Below are 26,534 nucleotides of genomic sequence, written 5' to 3'. Positions count from 1 at the left end.
AGAGAAACCTTGGGTGGCAAGCAGAAATGCCGGAGTATCGAGGCTTGTGCATGCTGGTAGGTTTGGACATGTTGGAAACCCGAAGAAAATCGATCGACGCACTGTTTTTAAAGGACTTAATCTGTGGAAGATATTACTCGCCGTATTTATTATCTTGTATATCTCCGTAAGAAGGCCGCAGCACTTTACGAAGCGTAAGGCCGTTTCAACTAGCTAATCGCATCCAGAATTACGCCAGAAACAAACCAATGTACCGAATGATGGCATTTTACAATACAAACGTCGATATTATTCAACTAAGCATGTCCAGAGAACAAATCAAAAGTAGAATTGTGCAGTGCTCTTTTACAAATTAACAATTACTGTAGTTATTAAGATATAGAAGTTATTAATATTATAGAATAAGATAAAAGGCTGAAGCCTAGGATCTAATCAATAAAACTAAACTAAACCTTTTCAATATCTTAGTGATATTGACGTTTTTATACATCGGATTGGGATGAAAATTTGCACATAGGAAATTAGGGACAAACAATTGATTCCACTTATCCAAATTAAAGTCAGGGGTCGGCCAAAGGGGTCCATATTAACTATTCACTGTTAATGCGATATTGTCGTTATTGTACATCGGATTCAGATGAAAATTGTTACACGAGAATTTTGAGAGACGAGCAATCGATTTCAGGTATAAAATTCAGTTTAAGGGACCGGAAAAGGGGGTTGCCATATTAACCTTTCAATATTTTTGCAACACCGTCCTTATTATACATCGAATTGGGATGAAAATTTGCACACGGTAGTTTTCAGATACGGGCAATCGATTTCAGGTGTCAAATGTTTTGCCCGGGGTCGACGAAAGAAGTCTTCATATTAATTAATTGTTCACTGTTTTTAGCCATTTTTACGTTATTATGCAATGAATTGCTTTTAAAATTTGCGGGAGTTTTGAGAGAAAGGCAATCGATTTCAGATATCAAAGATTGAATAAGAGTCACCGAGAGTAGTAGCTGAAGTTAGTAGTAGTAGAAAGGGGTTTAACTTTTTGGCAATAATTGCGTTGATATGCAATGATCGAGTCAAAATTTATACACGGAGTTTTTTGGCTTGGTCAATTGATTCTTGATTTCAAATTAAGTAGCAGACGACAGAAAAAGTGATCGTCCAATGTTTTTGTAATTATTAATTAACAATGAATTCGGAAGTGCATCTGGGAAATGCATGGCAATTGACTTTCATACAAACTGTTCATGACCCATTCCAAGTTGAAAGCGAAACGGAGTTTGTATAGGATCAGCTAGTGTTTTATAAATCCAAAGATGCCAAAATGTCACTAATTACGCCAACTCTCCAATTCACTTAAAAAAAATTCTATTGAGACTGGAACAGCTTTGGCAGTCGATTAATTAAAAAGTTCGGTTTTAAACCACTTTGTTACATTTTTGTGGACATGATCTTAAAAAAGTTTAGATTTATACATGCAACATAGGGGAGATAAGGGCATACCGAGCACCCGGGGCATATTAAGCGCTCCATGTTTCGAAGAAGGTACAAATTTTCTCAAATAAATTTTCATGAGGAACTGTTTTGTAGTTCCTAAAGTATTAATTTTTTAGCAAAAAAGAAATCTCTTTATCATCTTTACCAAAACATTTAGAAAAAAAACAACTAGGTTCTCAAGTGACGAAAATATTATTATTTTTGAGCACCAGAAAATAAGCTCTTGTGATCGTTAAATCACCTTGATCTACGAAATACGCACTGCAACATGATGTACACAATGTTCCTCAACTTTCACCATCATTAATTTTTTGATTCTTCACTGTTTTCAATTTTTAAACGCCTTTTTACTTTATCTTGTTGACCCGGGGTGTATAGAGCGCCATTTATCGGGGCACGATAAGCATTTTCTGCCGTAGAATCTAGCGGCTAATTCAACTCGATGAAGTGTAAATTTAATTATAGAGCCACAGCTTGACAAGTTTACATCAGACGATATAGCCTATTGGTTAGGTGTCGAGAAAAATGTCTGCTTAGAATTAAGGAAAAGATCGCTCTTCAAAGAAACATGAAGTTTTACTGAGATCCTATGGGTGTGTGTTTGTAAAATTAAGTGATTTTTTTATAAACTTTAACCCTTCAACTATGCAATTAACCTTTTAGGACATTTAGCCAGTTAGGGTCATACAGACCCGGATTACTATTTTGGCTGTTTCTTGAAAACTACTGTGCCTATTTCAAAAAATTATACCATTTTGCAATCATCTACATGTTCACTATCTATTTATGAAAAAAAAATTATAACATTTCGTTGATGTCAGAAAATTGAGCCGGAAGACAAAATGATAAAAAATGCGTTTTTGAACTAAGATCGTGACCATCGCAGTTCGAATAATAAAATTTCACTATGTCAGCTAAACTTTGGATGATTTAAAGATTCAATTAGAGTAAATGAGTTTTTGGTTTCCAATGTGATATGTCATGAATAGAAATATAAAAAAAAATCAATAATTTTCCTCTAGAAAACCATTGTTTTAATTTCTGAATAATTAACTTATATTATATATTTATGAACAGAACGGCAAGTTTTTTCACCAAAATTCTATGATTCTCATAAAAATGTAGCTTTAAAAAATTGAAAAAAAAAATTATGAACTTTTCAAATAATCAGCTGTGATCAGTAAAACTAAGCATTTTTTTTATTTTGATATATGCTCTCAATCTATTAGAATTCGTATCAATCAAAATATTTTCAATACGTCTTTAACAAAATGAGTTATTTCTGATGCAAAACACCCATTTTTTTTATAGACTCTTTGACATCAAAGTCGATTTCTGAAGATCAAACAAATCAAAACCCAAATTTTTAAGCAGCATCTGATAACAGACACTTAGACGATTTCAAAATATCATAGTTCATGAAAATCGGTTCCGTAGTTTTGATTTTATAATCAAAACAATAATCCGGGTCTGGATATATGACCCTAACCGACTAATTGTCCATTTTTTGCTGGGTGACTCTGATAAACCTATTCAAAAATCTAAAAATAAGAAATTGTAAAGCTCCTCATTTTAGAAAAAGTCAAAAAAAAGGTCATGTTTCTAGCTTCAACCGTTCCTGAGATATCGCTTCGAGAAAACACAGTTCGGATCATACAGATCCTAACCGCAAAACATTGTTCAATAAACTGATAGTGGAATTATCGATCATCTATATATATAAAAATGAATGTTTGTCTGTCTGTCTGTTCCCTATAGACTCGGAAACTACTGAACCGATCATCGTCAAAATTGGCATCTGAGGGTTTTTGAGGCCGGTGATGGTTTCTGTAATAGTCAAAACTCCATCCGACTTAAGGGAAGGGGGGCTTCCATACTAAATTTGTAGTTTTTCGGAACAAATTAAAGTCATGACATACATTTTCTCGAGATTTTTCTTCCTTTGGGCGGTTTGTTTTTCGTCTCCAAGGTCGAGGCGTCGAGCCAACGTCGCAAAAGGATAGTAACGATGGCATAGCATACTGATCAGTGGGAATATTTTGGCGCGTATTTCTCAACCAAGCATATTTTCAATGCAAGGGGTGGCGATATGAAGCCTTGATGTAATTTTTTTTTCTACTCAATTTCAAGCTCATTTGTACAGCACATGGTTATGAATGACGCCTAGATGAGACCCAGGTTGACATTTTGCCGATCGATTAAAACATATACCTACATTTTGTTTTGTCAAAACTGTAATTGAAAAGTCATGGCATCCATTTTGTGAGATTTTCTTTTATTTGAGGGGTTTGTTTTTCGTCTCTATGGTCAAGCAAATGTCGTCGTCGCAAGTGGATAGTAACTAAAGCATACTGTTCATTGATCGCTGGAAAAATTCAACAATCAGGCGCCGTTTTCTCAACCAAGTACCTTGATGTGTTTTTTTCTTGCTTAATTGCACGTGGTAATAAATGACGCCTAGATGTGACACGGATTGGTATTTTATCAATCGAATCAAAACCAATTGAAAGATTTGCAAAAATACTTCCATATTTAGTTCGTGTTAATGTAGGCAGCATTCGACTTTTCATTTAAGGAACATTAGAACATGTTCAAACGTTCAACTTTTTCTGTTAAAAAAAAATAAAAATTATGTTTTCTTCTAGAAATTGTTACTTCAGCCAAAAAACACAACTGAAACGAATTTAGAAATGAAAATGGGAGCTTTTTATGTTAAATAATTCTGAAAAAAACCATCGTACTTTTTGCTTACATACCAATTCAAGTACGTACTTAACATGAAAAGTGTTTTTTTGTTTCATGGCTGCATAAAAGAGACTTTTTATCCGCTTCGTTTTTGAAAAGCGAGACTTTAGAACTGATATTCAACTGGAAGCAAAATTTTTACGAAAATTTTTTAGTATACCGTTAAAGTGGTCAAAACAATATTTCCTCCTGTAAACTTACACGGTGGGACAAGGGTAAACGTCGAAATTTTAAGAAATTCATCTTCAAAATTATTCAATATGTTGGAAAGATCAGAAAGGGTATTCCGAATGTTGAAACTGAAGCGAATATTGAAAATTCTTAAATGAAGGTCATTCCCTTTGAACAGCATTCGTTAAAAGTGGAGTAACAAACATAAATTTATTCTGCAGGAATACTGCAGATATATCAGTGAAACTTGATAGAACATAAAACAGGAATTCGTATTAAAACCATTTTAAGCCATTACTCTGACGCATCTGTAAATAAGCATTGCATTGACACTTGCCCCAATATACGGGACAAAAGTAAATTAAGAAATTTGTTTTTGCCAACATTTTTGCATATTTGACTTTTAAAGAGAAAATAAAAAAAACGCTGAGAACTTATTAAGTGATGCAACTGATATTTTTTTAAATATTCATATTTTTGCCGCAGTAAATTTATTTAAAAAATAAAGAAATTTGCACTGTATCTAATACATAACTAATTTAATATATTTTTCATTACCATGATAAGTGCTGCTTGGGTCTCAAGCCGGTTAAATTTGCCTACCATCTTCAAGCAGTGGGGGACAAAATTGGAAAAGATGGGAGAGCTCCCATGGAAATTTAATATAAAGAGCTTTTCAAAGAAGGGACCATATTTAAAAAGGTTTTTTTTTGGGTACAGAGTACAAATTTCAAATCTTGAAAAACGAGTTTAGAGATCAAGTTTCAGTAAATAATATATACCATCTTTGAATTGCAATTCAGAACTACAACTGCAGCTGTCATTTCAAAGTTGTTGGTTCGCAAGTATGATGAGGTTTGATTTAAAAAAATGCTCTCTAAAATTTAAATTTTAATAAGTTTTTACAAATTACATTTATTTCCGGAAGGTGTAGCAAAGCACAACGGGTCAGCTAGTTATCCATAAAAACACAATTTCTATATAGTGTTGCCTATTTTATCGAAATTTTATCTTTCAACCCAACTATGTTTGGTACGTATTGAATTTCATTTTCAAGCACCGAAAAAAAACTGCACACGTGGACCGCTATAAATTCCTTGATTGAACTGTCATTTGATGTTTGAAGATGTCACACCGACCATGTTTAATCTATCTAAATATTTGAAAATCGTTGAACTTGGAAATCACTCTTCTCGCTTTTTCAACGGTCAATGCCGAGATCCTAATTTGCCTGGTGTTTGTCACTAATTAGCTTAGAGTACCTAGAAAAAAAAGTCTCCTCTTTGGGACCCAGCCCAAATGGTTCACCCACATGAAAACCCGTACACTTAATGATCGAGTTTGCGCCACCCAACCGTTATATATGTTGTATGTATGGCTCCTAGAAGAATCCTATACTTGAGGAGCTCACATCACCGATTCCCCCTTCGCGCGTTTGATTAAGTAAGCAGATGCATGAAGCCCATTTGCTTTGTAGAAAAAATTGAGGCACGTTTCTTTAAAAAAAAGTATGTTTGATCACAATACCTGACCTTGTAGGTGTATGATGTTTGTCATACATCGAAAAGGATTTTTTTTTATTCCCCTCTTCATTATAATGTAATTACCGTGTTTAGGCATTGGAGTGGTCATTTTTTTTGCTTTCGGGTCCCGTTCAACCTTCTTCTGGGTGATTGGATTGGCGGCGATGATGATGTTGTTGATGATGATGAGTGACGTATGATGATGAACTTCACTTTTGTCAGCGACAAGCTCCTTCACAGTAATACCGCTTTTATCGGGTGTGCAAAACCAAACTTTTTAAAGTACTTCTTTGGATGGTTGAGATCGATTTATGTCGGTACGCGCCTCACGGTCGTCGACATGGTTGGTATCAAAATGTTCATTTAGAAGAGTTCATACACAATCAACTCACGCTCTAAAGAAGCATACCCACAATATTTCGTACGACCTGTGAAGGGGATGCAATTTTGATGAAATCCATACACCAGCTGATTACTGAGCGACCGACCGATCGGGGCAAGATCAGGCTAAACGCTTGGAGAACCCTACGGAGCCACCGGGCCCCCTTTTTGGCTGTAGGGTCTCTCGGTCTCTGATGTTGATGGTTGGGGATCGTTTTGCAAATGCTGTTGTGTGTGAGGTTCCAATCGCGCCGCCGCAGCGCTGCCTGGTCGTGGTCCAAAAAGTTGTCCGTAGAAAGAGCAAAGATGCGCACGAGATTGTAAGAAGGCAGGGTAGGAACATCTTGGGTCGCGCTTCGTCTTCGTCGGTTCAATCCAGCTGGTTTGGGGGACGAGCAAGGTTAGAGGCGATATACGGGAGGCAACAACGAAAGGAAAAGATAGGTACCCACCATAGCCGTTTTGTAGTTATGGTCCCGGCCCGGAGTGTACCAAGATTCGCGCGACGGTGGCGGGTTCAGCAATTTAAGAAAAAAAAGTAAACTATCATTTCGTGTGCCGCGTGGTATAAAGACAGCAATTTGGCCGATGAAAGGCACACTCGGTCACAACACTCGTCTCAGTCAACATCTAAATTTTCTTACCCCGTTTAATTTAAGTATAATGAACACCTTTGCCGTGGTAAGTCGTCGCCGGATTGTGAATTATTATTTTGAAAAGTGAAAACAATTGGACCATTTAGTGAAACAAATTTCCCACGCTAGGGGTTGTTGAAATGCATGGAATTTCTCGAGAGGGACTCTTGTGTGCAGAAACGATTTCAAGTGTTTGAGCTGATTAAGTTTGCTTTAGAACAAATACTTTTTGCAAGAGTGCACGGCCAAGTGCCGATTAGCAACGGACTAACTGTTTCAAGAACTGTGACAATTGCTGCTCTATCGCCAAGTGTTTAAGTGTCCTGATACTGATCTGTTACGGTGTGATTTTTCCTCTTACTTTCAGTTTTTGGCCTTTGCTATGGCCGCCGTTGCTGTAGCTGAGCCGCCATCGGGATACAATTACAACCGTCCATCCTCGGGAGGACGCGGTGGATATTCCGGAGGTGGCGGCGGTGGCTACTCAAGTGGAGGATCATCCGGCTACGTCGGAAGCTTCAGCAGTGGCGGAAGTTTCTCCAGCGGCGGTGGCTTCTCTAGTGGTGGTAGCTTGCAAAACGTGCCAGTTAGTGGTCAGACCTCCGAAGGTTTGAACGTTGACCAGCAGCTGCTGAACGAAATCCGTCAGATCCTGCTCCGTGAGGAAAGCCAAAGCTCCTCCTCGGGTGGATTCGGCGGTGGCTTCGGAGGTGGCGCTCCCAGTGGATCGTATGGCCCACCAAGCGGATCCTATGGACCTCCATCCTCATCCTATGGAGTCCCAAGTGGTGGATCTTCCCGCGTCGTTGGCATTGATCTCGAAGGAGTGAAACAGGCCATCCAGGTCGCCCAATATCTGCAAACCTCGTCCGCTGGTGGTATCTCTGGATCCTACGGAGCTCCATCTGCCCCATCTGGCTCGTACGGAGCTCCATCTGTGCCATCTGGATCGTATGGCGCTCCATCTCGCCCATCCGGCTCGTACGGAGCTCCTTTCTAAGAAGCTAACCAAGCCAAATAATGCCATTTTAGAGTAGCACGATTGCGTTCGGCAAAGTGTTAATGGGAAGCTATATCCCATAGAACAACAAACAAAAACTATCGGCAATCAGAACCCCGGCCATCGTACCACGGATCACGAACCATACATTCCAACGATCGTAGCGAAAAAATGTCAGAAACAAGACTTAGAACATGCCACCACCATTACAAAGAACAAAAACACGCACATCCAAAATCACTGTCACTATACTTTCAAAACGGGTCTGAGCGAGCACAGTTTTCCACCGGTGTCCTTTTCCCGCTGCACAATCCACTCAACTGCAGCATCAACGTCCGGGAAATGACATCCAGTGGATACGTTCTAACTGAATAGCGCGGTAACAATCGGCACTGTAGACTTTGACACCAGTATATCATCGATCAAAAAAAGAACCCCGAACAACAACAACATCTCAAATACAACGAGCAGATCGATGTGGCAAAACACCAACATCCTGCCCCGATCGATCTGTCCTAGAAATGAAACACGCCCAAAGTCTACAGGACCGCTCTGTTTCCGATACCAGAGAGAGGACGAAGAGACGTCAAGACGAAAACTATCTTTTGTTTTCCAAAATATCACTTTTTTGTTTTTTTTTCCTCAAAAAAAAAACGATTGTAAATACTGACTACTCTCACTCACTGGAAACGTTTTTAATCATCTCTCTTTTATCTAGTTACTTGTTATTTAGTTGTTTTTTGTACCGAGTAATCGTAACCGAGAAAAGAAAAAAATCAAAAAAATAAAAAAAATCGAAAAATTTGTCACCGTTAAATTTGGTTGTTTTAAATCTCGATGACAACTTGTAGGTCTAATATTTGGTGTGATGCATTCGATAGAGTTTATACAATCCTCTGAAACCAGCCGCTTTTGCTTTTGGTGGTTCAAGTACTCGATGCGCTGAAGCTGGTTATTAATTATCATAATAATGTTTTTTAATTCACCTCCCTATTTTTCCTCATTTTTCAGTTCAATTTTAAAATCAAAACTTTTAGAAAGGGGTTTAGAAAGGGGTTCCACATATTCGATTTGAGATCTTTTTCAAATTTCTTAATCCTGGTCAAAAATGTTTCGTTTGGTTCAAAACTCATCCATGATTTATAGCTGATTTTTGGAGAAACGTTTGCAAGAGTAAAAGCTGAAATTCAGTCACTGTAAGGGCATAATGAGATCCCCTCTAGGGCAGTATAAGCACCATATAACGGGGCACGATGCACATTTTCTGCCATAGAATCTAGCAGCGACTTCAACTCGATTATGTCAACTGAATTATATATTGTTTTATTCTATTTAGCACGTTTTTCTAAAACATTTGATCTTTGTAAGACATTCCGGTTTCGAGATATAGTGAAGGAATCATGTATCCCCAGGAATCGAGTATCCCCATTCTTCCCTACTTTTTTTTAAAATTTAGGTGGCGTATCGAAATAACTAATGTAAAATGCAGAATGTTGTTCACGGATGGGAAATACACAGTTTGTGAATTCATGTTCAGTGAATTCAAAAATTCAAGTACTCCTTCATTAATGCATCCTGCACGTTCATTCAAAGAATGTGGTCAGGAATAAGTGTGTTCATGGATCGCCTTGAAGGCATAGATAGATAGCATCAGACCTTTTTTTGGGTGAATACTCAAGCAATCAAAAGTTCAATATCTACTTAAACGCGTGCCTCCAAAGTTCGAATTTAGCTGAACAAAGGTTCAAAAGGGGATTGGTACCGAAATTTCTCGAATGCGAACATGATAGTTACAAAAAGTTCCTCGAATAGCCTTCCATGGACTTGAAATTCCAAAAAGTTCCTCAAATAGCCTTTTTTGTGACATCTCAATCGCATCCATTCAGCATAAAAGTTACAAATTGGGTTTCAAATATCCTTCTATTAACTTGAAGTTCCAAGAAATTCCTCAATTAGCCTTTTTGAGACATGTCCGCAATTTCAGGAGTATGAAATGTGAATAAACATCACAAAAGGGCATATAATCAATAAATCACTTTATGTAGCTTGGAAACTGTAGAAATGTATAATTTATGATGAAATTTCAACTCAGAACACTTTAAAGCTAACTCGTAAAGGATTGTTTTTGAAAAAAATATTTTTTTTCACTTTAAAAAATTTCGGCCAACTGTATTTACTTACCACAATGCTTAAAAGTTCATGGAATTCCAATTTCTTTGAGCCGATATTGATTTAACGGATGTTTGTTTTATATGCAGTTTCGTAATGTTTCTGAGTAACAACTAACATGCGTCTTTGTGCTGGCCGCTGGCTGCCGTTTCAGGTATTCAAGGAAAACTTATTACTACTGCTTCTGGTAAGGCAACATCTAGGCGTGACCTCGTGGGAGCGTGTTTGGCTATCATCTCGAAGGGTCGCGGTTCAAATCTGGTATCAGGACTAATTTTTTTCATTAGGTTGTTTGATTGCTTGAGTAATCAAATAAAACAAATGTGTAGCAGAACTGGCATGCGTGCCGGCATGTATCGAACAAAGTCAAAACCAAAGTGATTAAGTCAGATGAATTGATGTGATGGGAGGAATAAAGATGGATGCCGAGAAACCGGCAGCACTACATGGGCTAGTGGTGACCGAAGTCTGGGGAGGCAAATAGCAATTCGCTACAGAATTTTTTCAGCATTTTTTTACTTTTTGAAAAAAAACTGAGAAGTTTTCGAAAAAAGTTGTAATCGTTTAAGATAAAAGTTGACGCCGCAAAAAAACAAAATCAACAACACTATTACTTTATGTATGAGCCATGCTCCGTTAGATGACATTTGCAAACATGTTCAATGAAAAACTTTATAATAATTTTATAACTTTTAAGTTTTTATAATCATCATTTTCAAGAAACAAACTAAAAATTTTGGGCTGAATAAACGAACTTCAGTTCATTGATTATGCTGATTAAGATTTGTTTGACCTTTTTAACGAGCCTTTTGTTTGCTTGGGTTAAAACCGCACAAAATCTTCAAACAAAACAAAACTTTTTGTGGACTGCATTACGACTTATAACTTCGTTATAATTACAATAAAAACTTGGACTTCCGATTCAATGGACCCTTTGGACCTCTGACTTGGCCATACAGACCTCCGACTCTGACCACACAGGATTCTATTGGTGCTACGGTCTCCGATGGTAGTTGGAAGGGGAAAGAAATCAAGCCAAGGGTCGACTTTTGCTTGATTCTTCGGAAAAACCTTTTCGTGCCCGAGGAAAACTATGTAAAGGCCAAGTTAAACCTCGGCCTTTTCGTGTGCTAAGGTGGTTCAACGGGGCTCGTTTGTTCCAGAACAAACATCGTTATCCGAATATTTTAGTAGTTATGCATTGGATAATATCGAAGTAATTTAAGAAGAATTTAAAGAGGCCGTTCAAGCGTACCGCAATTTTCGATCATGTTTGACCTCCCCTCCCCCCTATATACACCCAAAAAAGAGGTTGCAAAATTTCAAAGCCGCTCGGCGCAAACTCTAATGCGCTAAAAAGTGTGATGTACCAAAGATGGTATAATCAGAAAAGCAATCCTGGCATAAAGAATCGAGCTCCCAAGCGAAATGATGCATGACCACTACATTCAAGATAAACAAGAAAATTATTTTATGGAATTTTCATCCAAAATAAAAAAAATAAATAAAGTGAGAACAGAACACAACGCAATATTCTTATTTCGACTTGCCAGTCTGATAACTAAAGTGTGCACAAACTGAATCAGTTGACAAACGAAGTTTTATTATCATATTCTTTTCCAATCACCAGAAAAACGCACTGCATTGGCCGTCTGCCGTTTGGCCGGTGTTTTTTTTTTATACCTCCTTTGTCTTTGATGGGAATGAGTTAGAAATGGGACGGGAATGGGAAATTAGAAAATGTTTTCTATTGCCGGTTAACATACAAAAGCACAGCTGCTGACTGCCGGACATCTTAGCCGGGAGTTGGAAACAAAGAATGTTTTTTTTCTAATGCCGGTTTACATACTCACACAGCGCTTCAAAATATTAGAGATGTACCGAATATTCGGTCGGCCGAATATTCGGCGCCGAATACCGTCAAAAAACCGTTAAGCCGAATATTCGGCTCACCGAATAGTTGAGCTAGGTATTCGGCCGAATAGGCCGAATATGCCGAATATTTATTTTTTTAAATTTAAACAAAAACTGACTTTTCAAATTTTTCAACTGATGTTGGACAGTTTTCAAAATATCCAAAAGTAATGTAGAAAAAGCTTTAAAATAACCAAACTTATGGTTTCAGTCAAACATTCTAGGTGTACCCGTGTATTTTTCACTGTAGATAGCTTTATATATCGATTACACTTCTTGATATATCCAGACTTGTCCATAAACCAAATAAGGAATTCGAAAAAAGTTAAATTTTACCGGGTTCAAATAAAAACTCAATTTTTTTTTTGAAAATTTTTAAATTTGGCGATACAAAACGATTGTTTAGAGTAAATTTATTGGTTTGATACGATTTGAACACTGCTGTTGTGATTCGATGAAAAACTTAAATTTCAAGTAATTTTATTTATTTTCTTTTTGTATGTTTAAGAATGATGCCTAGTTTCTGTTGAGATTTTCCTTTTTTTGCAAGTTTTTTAAACAATTTTTCAGACCCAGCCGTGTGGATACGTGTCATAGAAAGTATTGCATGCTTTAGGTTCAAGATCATCGTTCTTCTTGGCAACTATTTTTAAGACATCTAGAAAAACTAGATATTCATCTAATTCGATATAGAAAAAAGCAAATTCAAATAGCTTGACACTTGTTTTGAAATGTTTTGTCCTAGATTTCACTGGAACCCAATCTCTTTTGTGATAAACGTCCTAGAAGCTACAAGTCATCTGATGTACTTCCAGCTAATGTTGATATTTTGAAAATCAAAGAAATCTCTACTTTAAACAGATCTGATGAATTATACATTTGGTTGGAAATAATCGACTGAAAAACATGATGGGCATTAAGATAACAGAAATAGAAGAAAAATGAATTTATTGTTTTGTTTTGTATTGAAAATTCAACAGAATACTCGACGGAATATTCGGCCGAATATTCATTTGGCCGAATAGTTGAAAAGGTCACTTTTCGGTATTCGGCCGTTCGCCGAATACCACTATTCGGTACATCTCTATAAAATATCCTTGCTGATTGTTTTATTTGGTTTCTTTCAGACATATGCAATACGGTTGCGCTGGGAGAACAATGCCAGCGATGAGAACGCTTGTTAGTGCCGGTCCGGCACAGAATCTTATGCCGATAATTACACCTCCAGGGAAGGCCATTATTGGAGTAGAGTTTGATTTGTGGGTGTATGGTAACACATTCTTATCAGATTTTCTATCCAAAATCCACAAAGCGCACAGTGGTTCAAATCCCCAAAAAGCTGGAAAAAAGCCCATTTTTCAAGTCAGCAACAACCAAATTTTTTGTATTGGAATCGAACCTCCAATATTATAGCAACGTTATGATGTATTCAGATATTTTTTAGGACCTTTTATACACCTTCTATGAAACAAACATGAACGACAACTTTAACACAAGAATTAAAAATATGATTTTTTATTCTCAGCCCAAAACAACTTAGAAAGCATATAAATCTTTAAAAATTTATAAATGTTTATACCGAATTGATGTATTATAACCTTATTCACAGTTTGGAGATAAAAAAGTTCCTTGATATCATGAACTTATAAAGTTTCGCTTGATTGAAAACCTAAAATTGGACGATAAATTTTTTTCGATTTACCCTATTTATTTTTCGGAAGCAAAAATAAAGCTTGCGCTGTCGATCGCCGTGGTAAATTATACACCGTTGGATAGGTGGAAGTCTCATAAAAAACATATCTCAAAATCAGCTGCTAGTTTTTGCTATGTTTTGGAAACGATATCATTGAGTGGAACGCTGTTTGGTATAAAAATGCAAATTTTAAAGTATTTAGACAGAGTAAACCAAGCATTGTTTGCTTCGATACATATGCAAATTCACCTTAAAACATCAGTTTTAATATTTGTCCAACCAACCTACAGGAATTTAGGAGCCCATACTTAATTTTAACAAAAATATTCATTATTAATTGAAAAATATTCAATTTCCCAGTATAAAGTTCAAACCCCGTTTTATCATTGAAAAAAATAACAATTTTTGAAAAAAAATCTTATTTATTATTTTTTCCAACTTTTCGTCTATAATCTTTAACAAAATAGCTTTTTAATAATTTTTTCCCACTTTTTTGATTTTGAACCACTGTGAAGCGTAACAAGCTAAGAGGTATAACAGCCCCTAAGCGCGTTATATTTAATATTTGTGTAGCGGACTGTCTCCGAAGAACATGGGAAAAAAAGGAAAAAAATTGAAAAATAATCTCCAAAACAAATGGTTTCTGATTGTGATGAGGATTGAAACGAGCGATCCTATCAAATTCCAACCTTAATCTCAAGAAGGTAGGAAGTGGCAAAACTAAATTATGCAGTTCACAGTTATTAACCAATGTTGCAGCAAATAACGAGTACATGAATCACGTCTTCGCATGATCATGTGATCAAGTTATATGTAGGTTCTGGCAACATCCGAGTGAGACAGTAACAAGAAGGTACCAAATAGCTGCAAATTTAAGTAGATATACAACTGACGACAATTGACTTTTGTTCTGCATATTTAAGTGTGAACAATCCGTCGTGGCCATGAACGGAACAACTTATGGTATGCTCTTATTCATCTAGTTCGTACGTTTGGTATATCTTGAGCCACCAAGATGCTACTTTGTTGAGACACTATTGTCGCAATTTTTCGGTTGGGGTGAGAAAATTTTGTGCAAGGTTTTTTTTTATTATTTTATTTTATTACAAAATTTTGTAGCTCTCGCTAAGTTCCTTAGCTGACAAGACAACAGGTTTATTTAAATTACTACTCACTAACAAATATGCAGGAAAATTGAGGTATACCTTTAGCAAAAATACCACTGATTTTCCGTTATGGCAGTTAATTAAATCTATCACTGCTAACAACAGGGCTGCATTTCTAGAAAATGTTCAGAGCATTAGACAAATTGCGCCACGATTCGGCGGCTTCCCCACACTGCAAGCATCGCATCATTACTATCATCATTAAATCATCGATGGGCCAAACACGACCACGCTGCTGTTGCATTGCTTAGAGTCGGAAAATGTGAAATAATGGAATGATAAATAATGAAATAACGAGAAACCACGAGAGCTGGCTGTGCATCTTGAATCGTTGAATCGACGTCACCACTCTAGTGTCGGTCAATCCCCAATAAGGTCGCGCTAGAATTGCAGATTCAATTCTGTTTTTCTTGCTTTCAGATGCATTTTCATCTTCAGCTCCTCTCCGAATAGTAATCATCTTAGGCGGCACTAAAAGATTGCAAGTGGAAAAATCGAGAAAAAGAACTACTACTACTACTACTGACTATTTTCACTCACAATAATCGTTTAATTTGTGTATAAAAATTGTTTTGAAAAACGAATACCCACATACAGGATCATAGTGGAACTTCATATTCCAATGGAGAGATCTAAGTTGGCTAACATCTCAAAAATGTTAAAACCATCATTAGGTAAACGACAGGCACTTGATGTCTTTGAGACAATTTATTTACGAACTCTATGGAAAACAAATGATTAATTCACGTTGAAACATGATGAAAATGTTTTCTTAAAATACTTAGATAATTCAGATAGTTAATTTGTTAAACAAAGTTGTAGAACATATTTAAAAATTTTATAAACTGTGTCAAGACACTATTGAAAATTAATGAAAAACAAAAAAGGTATAAGCATAAGTTTTATGAAATCAGTGTATTGACACTGAAACAAATTGTTCAATTTGCTAAAACATACATTTTTGTTGAACACTATAGGTACCTACAGATATATTTCATTTCCCAACTGAAGTCGGATTTAAAATTTTCTAAGTAATTTAGTTTTTCCTTAATAATAATAAACTTTGTCTTTACACATGCGTCTAGGTTTGTACACCTATTATATGTACAGCTGAAATCAAGGAATAGCTTATAGGCGTGATAAAGTTTACGAAACTGTTTTTGAAAAATTTGTTAAATATGTATCAATTTACCGTTTACCTGATTTTCAGCTTTCCGTGCCTTAGCCGAGTTCGTTGGACTCAACAACTTGGAATTGATGGCGTTGGCGTTGGCGTCAACTTCGGCTGTTATTAGATACATTTGAATTGATATTCTCAGATTTATAAATCTAATTTTTCAATTCGTTTCATCAATCTGACGATCGATTTCCGGAATCATTCTTTCTATTTACTACCATGAGATTTAGATCCATTTTGAACTTCACGACCGTTCTGTTTATTTGCAAAAGCTGCGTGCTCACCTTTCCATCCTGAATCGTGATTGTTAGTGCGCCCTTGTATGTTATTAATGTGGCTGCTTAAGTTGATTTTAATCTCCACACAGCTCCACGCATGATGACATGATTCAAAAGCTTTCATCGCCAGCACTTGTTGTCTGACTGTCGTCAATTCTTCGACAACCCCTTGGGGTCTCAAGTTGCTGTCAGCTAGCTCGTAAAAAATCAATGGATGGATAGATGTGGGGACACATTCTGCGCTGCGCAACCTTTTAAACTTCAACTTGTTGTGATGTATTAGAATCAAACGAGAGGGAAGAGTACTCCCCCCAACTGGCCGCTGGGCATCCCACTCACTAATTATTCTCCGATCATCAGGTCGAAAGGCCAAACGAAGGTTCAGTTTGTTCAACCCGATTGAACTGCTGCTTCTCGAAGTCCTCTGGCAAAATGGTACCTATCTTGCAAATAAACTGACGACATTACCGTGAACCCCATGCAAGAAGGGGGCACATCACGATCCATAGTTGGGGATGCACTTGGCCGAAAGTCAAGTGAGAGGAGGTATTATATCATCGGGATCCTCGTCGAGATGGAGAAACTTAGGTTGATGCTGCTTTGAGATGATCATCATGTTTATTTTCTCGATCCGTTTTGGGCCAAACTTTATCCGGGTGTTCCAGTCCGGGGAGTCGAGGGCAAACAAAGTCTGATTTAAGTCTCACTGCCAATTGTTAGGATTTTTTCAAACATTTTACGCGCTATTGAGAACAGCCACGCGCCTAGACGCCACCTTACGTTTTGTTTACAACATCTCTTACAGGTAGGTTTAAGCGCAGGAAAGTTTTTAAAACAATTCCGCATGCCGCTCTTCTGTTTGCACATCTGTAGTCCTACACTCAACGTCAATTTTAATAATCAAATTTTTTCAGCACAAAAATTCACTAACAAGGTTTAGACGAGAATGGAGAAATGCTGGAACGATTCTAACAAAAATCAATCGAAACAAATTTTGATAATTAATATAAATTTTGATATTGATATTAAAAATCGTTTCTGTATCCTATAGTAAATAGAAACATTGAAACGAGGTTTTAGGAAGAGAAATTGCTATGAATTCGGTTTTGGAATTATTTTGCGACTTTTTGGGTGAGAGTTAGAGAGTTGAAATGAAAGACAGATAGAAGATCAGAAGAAAATTTTAAGGTGAAATAATTCCCAAAATTGTGACGAAGTTTTACAAAAATATTCAACAACAGTAGGGGAGATGAGGGCATAATGGCCACCTTAAGAAAAACGCTTATTTAACCATAGAAAATAGTCATAATATGGAGGTTACATTATTGTTTCGTGTTCAGACACTTGAAAAGCCTATATATTTCCTAACGGGCTGAAACTTGAAAAACTAGATGAAAACGTTGACAAATGCATTTTAAAAAATTTTGGCGAAAGCTGAAAACCAGCCACTGTAGGGGCATAATGAGAACCCCCCCTGAGGCAGTATAAGCACTGACCATACTGACTGGACACTCGATTTCGTTTTCTGGATTATTTTTTCAACAGTACGCAATGTCGATTCCAGAGTGCGCATCGATCGATTCGAAGAAATGCTATCCCAGTCAGGAAATGCCACCCAACTTTAAAAATAAAACAGGCAATTTCTACGATAAAATCGGGCTAAACAAGACCATTTTTCCTACAGGGCATTTTTTGTTAAATTTTTCAGGTTCGCCACCTGCCGTCGGTATTGCGAACCTACAAAATCTGACAACAAAAAATTAGACAGAAAATGGTTGAATTTTTGTTCTAAGTGTCATGTCAGTGTGGTCAGTGGTATAAGCACCATTAATCAGGGCACGATTAGCGTTTTCTGCCGAAGAATCTAGCAGCGAATTCAACTCAATGAAGTCAGGTGAGTCGTAGATTCATCAAACAAAGCAATAACAAAATAATCTAGGTCTGTTTGTAGAATACAAACAATTCACACACGCACATACATTATGTTTCTGGCAGTGATTGAAATCCTCACCAATTTTCTCATCAGAGGCATTCAAAATACACACTTTGAGGCCTCGCGTAGCTATACAGGAGACGATACATATACATTCATTCAAACCTCCCCTCATGAGGAGGATCTGCTCTGAGAGACACTATTCGTTTGCTGCCCCGAACGAACTCTCTCAACGTTCGGTCGCTACATGATGCATGAAGAAGACGAGGCACACATACTCATTTACGTTCTTGAATTTGAATAGCTCCAGCCGATAGCTGTGGTTGAGGAGAACATCTTCAACCCCGCCGCAAAGGTTGAGGCAACAACAAAAACAATCGAACTTATTGCGTTGCACGGCCCGCAACGTATAGTGCAAAGAGGGGGGAGGAAAAAGAAACGAAACAACTAGCTGCCTGCGTGCGGTTGCTGTGCAATAATAGCAATAGCAGAAAAACCTCACGCATTCGATCCAGGCACAAACGAGGAGACTCGGGTTCGCTCTGCCTTTTGAATTCGCTTCCCTCAAGCTGGTAACAGGAGATGAGTGAGAGCCATTCGTTTGGTTTTTTGGATTCGCTGCCTCGAGTGTATACTGTTTCTTGGAGGCGGGCCATATTGAGAGCGTATGCATCATCGGTTTTGTCGTTTTCGCTGCCTCAAAGCAACCTTTGCTTCCGAGTAAAGCAGTGAGCGAGAGAAGGTTGATCAATTCATGCTCAGCAAAATTCAATCACTGGTTTCTGGTGCTTTGTTTGGCGGATGATGCTACTAGCCGTATAATAACAATCAAAAAAATCGATCATGAATTGTAAATGGAAAAAATCACCTCAAACAGAAATCGAACTCTAGTCTTTTGATTACCTCTCTGACACCTTGCCAATAGGCTAAATCGTCGGATGTAAACTAGTCAAGTTGTGGCTCTATAAATCAATTTTAATTCACTGCTAGATTCTACGTCAGAAAATGCTCATCGTGCCTCGATCAGTGGTGCTCTATATGCCTCGAGTCTTCAAATTTAAGTAATTTAAGTAAAAAGATTGCCCGGATCCGTAATTTCATGTTTCTTTATTTTTTCTCTGGAGAATCAGGGGAATGTTTCAATATTGAATAGAATACACAAATTTCATTCACTTATAATTTATTTTTCACATTTTTAAATATTTTTTTCACACTTTTCGTTAAACGGAAGTTCCGATCCTGGTGCGTTCCCTGGGGAGCGAAATGCCATGCCACCTTCGTCAAAGAAAGCACCGGGGTGTTTGCTGGATGCAGCTTGTTGAAATTCCAGTTGTGGTCCTTCTTCATTGCCGGACTGTTGCGGGTTTCATGTTGCAGTTTTAACACGTTCGTCGCCACGTCACCCATATTCGGCAGACGGGTGTATTTCCTGGGAGGCCCCGTCACATCAAAAAGCAGGTGACGCTCTCTTACTTGAGTTTACCGCTCAGCTTCGCCACACGTTTCAAATATGGGAGTTCTCCCTCTTTGCTTTCTCTCTCTGAAAATTTCTTTGGGCCCGGCAAGCAAAACTACCAAAATGAGCGTGGCGACGAACGTGTTAACCTGGTAAAAAGAAAGCAAACTCACAAATTATAAATTTAAAAATTGGAGAATCTGAACACTTTAAGATCGGACCTTACCTGTAAGCATCCGGTGTCGATTCAGTTATATTTTCGTCGAGGAGTTGGCCACCACAAGAACCACCAGCAACGAACATCCGGAACCGCACTTAATCGTGACCAGGGTTGGTAAATTTCGCCCGTCACGCTTGACCCGACTAGTTTTTTTTTCATCAAACGACCGGCACCTTACTCAATTGACGGAGCCTCACTACTCGCCTGACGGATAAAGCACGACAACAATCAACATTTCTCTGTCATGCGACTGGCGAAGCTCCTACACTGCTCCTACGGCTGATGGCGACAGGTACAACTAATTGAACGACTTGCTGGCAGAGAGCAACAATAGCAATAAAAAACTGAAAACGGGCTTGCTGGCAGGAGCAACAATAATAATAAATGCGTTTCTTTTTCGTCATCGGTCGTTTGAATGCGATTGCTTGACTAGGTTATTATTTTAGCTTCAAATTACTGGGGAATGAATGACTGGCAAACGAAGTGACTGGTCGTTAAGGAACAGTCAAATGAGTTTGACGGACCATTTTACCGTTAACCGTTGAATTATGCCAACCCTGATCGTGACAGCTTTTTATTTTTCTCCCAACTGGCGCGGCGGCTGGTGTCTGTGAACAAAGCGGCTGAAAACCCTTCGTTTTGCTAAAATCAAGTAAAATTACCTTTTTTATTACTAAAATCATGTAAATTTAGCTTTTTGCTAAATGAACAGTAAAAAAATATTTTTGCTAACGGAAAGTAACAGCGAAATTTTGCTAAGTGGAGCCCCGAAAGTTTTGTGTGCAGGTAGTTTCGCAATTTTTTAAGATTTAGAGAAATAAGCAGCATTCCAAAGTACCAACGAATAACAATTTCAATACGCTATACGCTACAGGATGATCTCACTTGAAAGGAGAAAGGATCGTCATCGGATTAGTTTGTAAATTATAGCGAAAGTTATCGGCTTGGTCGTATTGGCCGTATCGGCTTGGCTGGGTCCCATCTCAATACTGGAAACGGCCTCATTGAAATTAAAAATAAATAGCCAAACTCATTACATCCCACGTGTACTTTAGGCCTTTACGGGATTAAATGAGCACATGTTTCCCTGTTTCAGTAAGTCTCAGATCGATTAGGAAAGAAGACTGTTTACAAATCTCAGTCATTTACTCCTTTCAATGTCCAGAACCTGACCGTACCTACTGTACAGATGGTCAACTTAAACCTGTTTGCTACAATATTGATGGGTCTTGCAATAATCACCATCGCTGCCAGTTGGTTAAGCTGTGATGTTCCTTTCTCAACCGGTAGGTATCGAATGGCGCAAGATTTATGTTTCCTCATTGTAATGGGCAGAAATGATTCGGGGGAGTGAGAAATTGTCGATTCTGATGTTTGTCCAGAGCTTTTGATTAAATTATAAATAATTTGGTGATTGACATCCAATTTCCACTTTTTCGTAAATTTGTGATATGTTTTTGAAGTTAATTTTCAAGGACTTTATACTTTATACACGAGAAACCAAAAAAGAGACATCTCGTTTAAAATGCTGGAATCCAGCATAAATGTTTGCTGATTTTTCCAGCAATTCATATTGCTGGAAATTTAGCTGGAAAGTCAGCGGGACAAAAACCATTTTTAGCTAAGGCACGAATCTGAGGTTGATGAAAACGGTGCCAAGTATTATTTAAGATAATTACTGGTTAAATAATTAGCCGTAAATTGTATTTTGGCGCCAATTTTGTGTCCCTGAAAATTGTCGAACTCCGCTAGAGCCTGATACAACTCAACCTGTATCTATCACGTTATAGTAGTTGACCCTTGCTGAAAACATTTTTATATGTAATGAAAATGCTTCTAAATAAAATTCTACTTACTCATTTGCGACGATTTGTGTTTGTTTTTATCGGGTACGGTAGAACACTGAACGAGGGGAGAAAACAGATACGGTATTTGACTAGCTGCCATTTCTCTATCGGTTGATATGTTTTCCATACAAATATCCGTCCAAAAAGGATTGAAAAGCTGTATTTTTTGTCAGTCATTGTAAACACTTCAAATTTTGTATAGCTTTAGTTGGATAGTTGAACAAGATTGTGTTAAAATTTCATGAAAAAATATCAACCGACAGAGAAATGGCAGCATGTCAAAGTTGGAAGAGAGTGCACAGCTTCACGCGATTTCATTCTTTTTTTTTACGCAACTGTAGCTCAGTTGGCACTTGGCAAATCAGTTGCCTTTTGAACTGATGTCTTTGAGTTTGAGCTCAAGAGAAAACATCGAACACAGTTGATTCGGATAATTTTTTTAATGACTGATGTGCCAAATGCACCGTTGAGAAAAGTCGGGAGTGGCATAATGATGTAGAAACAACTATCCTAATCGGAACAAAAAAAAAAAGGATTTTGAACGCTTCATTAAGAAAAACAAAATTGTTTTGCTAGCTTACATTAGGAAGCTAATTCTAATTCGACAAGCATAACCATTTTAATTATGGGTGAAAATGTATCCAATATTCAACAATAAAAGTAAAAAATTAGGTTTACTGTTCAAATAAGGTTTATTTTCTACTCTTGTCAACTCGATTAAAATCAATGATTTTAGTTAGAGCCTTTGATTTTGAAGAATCTGCAATATATGTAAATAATGTTGAATAAAATTTCCAGGAGTATAAAAAAAAGGTTCTAAAATTATCATTTATTATTTTATATTTCCTAATTTTATTCCTGTGATTTTATATGTGATTTTCACCAGGTTTGTGTTTCTAAATTTTATTATGAATCAAGAATCGAAGTTATGAAACTGCGATCTCCTTCAATTTGAATCTTTAATGGAAATTAAACATTGACATTTTAATATTTATTATGAAACTTAAATTTGAACTAAATCTGAATACAAACTTTGGATTTTAGTTCCAAGTCTGAATTCTGCATTTTAAACCCGAAATCAAAACCTTAATCGAAATTCCAGATAAGAAATCCTACGAATTTGAAACCCAAAAACGAAATTTGTATCAAAACCCTTAACCAGAAACCTTTCGTTTGATTCTAGATTTATGGTTTCAATATGAATTTTGTTTCAATTATTTATTCGTAATTGAACTTGAAAATTTAAATCAAATTGTGAAGGATGAAATTGTTTCACATTTTTAATTCTGAACTTTCTTATGTTCCAACCTTTCAGGATTCTTAGCAGGATTCTATACCAAAGATTATCTAACCTGAAAATCAAGAACAATTAACTTGATACTGACTAGATATTTTTCCTGAAGTATCCAGGCTGGCCAAATCCAGGCAATTTTCGCAGGCAAATTTCGGCAAATTTTGAAATTATCCTGTTAAAATAAAAAAAAACACATGGAAACTGTTTTTATTCAATCGAAACACATCAGCCGATTCAGAATCATGTTTACAGTTTCCAAAAAATCTTGTATGTTTATTCTGATGAAATTTGTTTAAAATAAATTGCTTGGACGCGAGATACATAATTCTTATGGCTCAATTGAAATTTTCGTTTCTGGTCAAAATTCAGACAATCTTAGACAGCTCAGTCTAACTTTTTTGGACTCAAGCACTATCAACAAGTAAGATTTTTTTTTAAAGTGCTGTAGAATTGTTGTCCTGGAATGAGATATCGAGGTTTTGGAGTCGAGATTTTTTGCACTATTGTTATTCATGAATCATTTCAGTTTTTCATCAAAGTTTTATAAACAATTTCAAATTTTATGTCTAGCAAAAACATTTCACTTGGCATTTTTGTGCATGTGTAAGTTGTTTATCTTCTGATTTAGCAAAATCTTGTTGATTTTGTGATACAACACTGTTAACATTTTTAATCATTCTGACTACCTGACGAATAAATGAACAGTTTTAATGAATGTCATTGGCTAAGCATTTTCCAGATGCATTTTCGAATGCATTGTTAACTCTCATCCGCATTAAAGTGTCATTTTGACACTATTGCAAATTTGAAGGCTTGTAACTTTTTTCAGAAGCTTCAAAAAACAAAAATTTCTTCGGGGACTCAAATGATTTCAAAAGTTCTTGAATATTGTATCTTTACTTTTTTATGGTCAATCCTTGGAAGCCTGCACAAAAAACTTCCTGACTTAGAGTGTCAATTTTACACTCCAAAAGTAAAATCTATCTAAGTCGTTTGAATTATAATTGATTTCATAGAAATCTTATATCAATAGAAATCTTGTAATGTCTGTAAAATATGTTTAGAACATTATATATAGCTAAAGCTACTAGTTTTCTCGTTATTCACCATGAAAGAAAAAAATCCGAAAAAAACATGCCTTAGGAAAACTGCTGTAGTTCATATATTACACGTCCAAAAAAATATTTGCTTTATGCATATGAAAGCTGAAGTTAATGTCTACATCATGAAGCCAAGAAACATTTTTTAAATTTTTTTTAATGACAGGGTCACAAAAAGTTTAAAAAAGTTGTCTGAAAAACCTACTTTTCATTCGATTGCTAGTAAAAACTGTTTGAGCGGTGGTAGAGCTTTTGAAAATATATCATTACAAATTTTATTCTGATTCTGACATTTTATTGAATTTACGGAAATTTTTCAAAGTTGACGTCTTTTACAAATTGAAATTTCATTTGTTACTGTGGTCCACCGTCAGGTTGTAACCGGATTTTCAGTGCTTTTACTTTGTTTGGACCAATAAAAATTATATTCATTGGAAAGCAAATTTAATCTACATTCTAGTGAGGTGCAACAATTCACGCTGTGAGATTTCACAAAAATATGAAAATTATGAACGTAAAATCATTCCTGAATTTCTAGAACCACAAGCAGCACGTCCAGAAAAAACGTGTTTGTTTGCTCTCTGAGTAGGTACGGTGGGTGGTGATTCGGGCAGAGAGCCAAGCCGAGAGCCGCAATAATGATGCGTGTCGTGACTAACAAACGAGAACTACTGTCAATAGTCAATAGTCAATAGTAAATTTCCAACCAAGAAACGCATGACACGCATCATTATTTCGGCTCTCGGCTTGGTTCTCTGACCAAATCACCACCCACTGTACCTACTCGGAGAGCAAACAAACACGTTTTTCTGGACGTGCTGCTTGTGGTTCTAGAAATTCAGGAATGATTTTACGTTCATAATTTTCATATTTTTGTGAAATCTCACAGCGTGAGTTGCACCTCACTAGAATGTAGATTAAATTTGCTTTCCAATGAATATACTTTTTATTGGTCCAAACAAAGTAAAAGCACTGAAAATCCGGGTACAACCTGGCGGTGGACCACAGAAACAAATGAAATTTCAATTTGTAAAAAAATCGCGCTAAGTACCTAGTCAAAAATTTAAAAAATTCAGTAAATTCAATTTTTGTTGCATCAAATATCTAAAGACAACAAAATGTCAGAATTAGGATAAAATTTTTAATGATATTTTTTTCAAAAGCTCTACCACCGCTCAAACAGTTTTTACTAGCAATCTAATGAAAAGTAGGTTTTTCAGACCACTTTTTTTTAACTTTTTGTGACCATTTCATTAAAAAAAATTAAAAAATATTTCTTAGCTTCATGATGTAGACATTAACTTCAGCTTTCATATGCATAAAGCAAATATTTTTTGGACATGTAATACATAAACTACAGCACTTTTCCTGAGGCATGTTTTTTCGGATTTTTTTTCTTTCATGCTGAATAACGAGAGAACTATAAGCTTTAGCTATATATAATGTTGTAAACATATTTTACTGACATTACAAGGTTTTTAGTGATATAAGTTTTATTCTAATCGGTTAGATATAAAAAGAGTTATGACGATTTTAGCTTGGAGTGTCAAATTGACACTCCTATTGCTGATTAGGGTAATGAAATCTAATGCAGATGAGGGTTAACAAAATAAACCCCAATTTCATTTACAAACTAAAATTATTTTATGTATTCTTCATCGTCACATCGTATCGAGCTCACTTCAACACCTATATAGTTTTCTTCTAATCTTCTTACACCATCTATCATTTAAAAAAAATCTTGAAATTTTCTCACTAAAAGGACATAAAAATTCATCGATGAAGCCGTAAAAATTAAACAAAAATCACGGTCCAATCTTTATTAATAAAAATAACTATAACTTCTATAATTTTCAATGAACTCCATGATTTATTTGATTTCACTTGAACTTTTAAGACGACAAAAAAATTTGATCTGAAAACGTTGAAAAAAATGTTTCGTTTTTAAATCACCTACTGTTATTTTTTTTTAACAAAAATGGAAAGTTCATATGATTGATACCAAATTTATTCACCTCTTTTATGATAAAAATAGATTTGGAATTGATGAACTGTAACCGAGGATACATGCATGGACGCAATTTTTAAAATATTTTAATTTTGATTCGCATCTCATTAACTGTTCTTGTTTTTATATTTTTTCTATGATTTCATTTTCAGATGATCAGAAATGAAGGTTCACAGTTTGTCTTTCATTTAGTAAACTAGTGTTATGGCTTTTGTTTTAATTATTTACATTTTTTAAATATTGAAATTCCATTGTCAATGACGATTTCCAATAGTTCATCGTTTTGCGCAAGATTGTGCTCGGTTGTCATGTTGAATTCACAAGTAC

The 26,534-nt window shown here is 36.3% G+C and overlaps 1 protein-coding gene across 1 annotated transcript; it reads left to right on the top strand.

The window, feature by feature from the left end:
* Positions 1-6,860: 6,860 nt before the first annotated feature.
* Positions 6,861-8,769, top strand: LOC129754865 (keratin, type I cytoskeletal 9). The gene is made up of 2 exons (XM_055751103.1): positions 6,861-6,998; positions 7,320-8,769. Exons 1-2 carry the CDS (start codon positions 6,906-6,908, stop codon positions 7,950-7,952), a joined length of 726 nt encoding a protein of 241 aa, XP_055607078.1. The 5' UTR covers positions 6,861-6,905; the 3' UTR covers positions 7,953-8,769.
* The last annotated feature ends 17,765 nt before the right edge of the window (positions 8,770-26,534 follow it).

Source organism: Uranotaenia lowii, chromosome 3 (assembly GCF_029784155.1).
Source record: "Uranotaenia lowii strain MFRU-FL chromosome 3, ASM2978415v1, whole genome shotgun sequence".
Lineage (NCBI taxonomy): Eukaryota > Metazoa > Arthropoda > Insecta > Diptera > Culicidae > Uranotaenia > Uranotaenia lowii.
The sequence above is the reverse complement of the archived record's forward strand: the minus strand, read 5'-3'. Positions and strand labels throughout refer to the sequence as shown.

Bases quoted from the DNA above. Each gene is read 5' to 3' on its own strand.
- LOC129754865 (XM_055751103.1), top strand. From the start codon at position 6,906: ATGAAAGGCACACTCGGTCACAACACTCGTCTCAGTCAACATCTAAAT. The intron at 6,999-7,319 runs GTAAGTCGTCGC...TCTTACTTTCAG, and splicing joins TAATGAACACCTTTGCCGTG to TTTTTGGCCTTTGCTATGGC.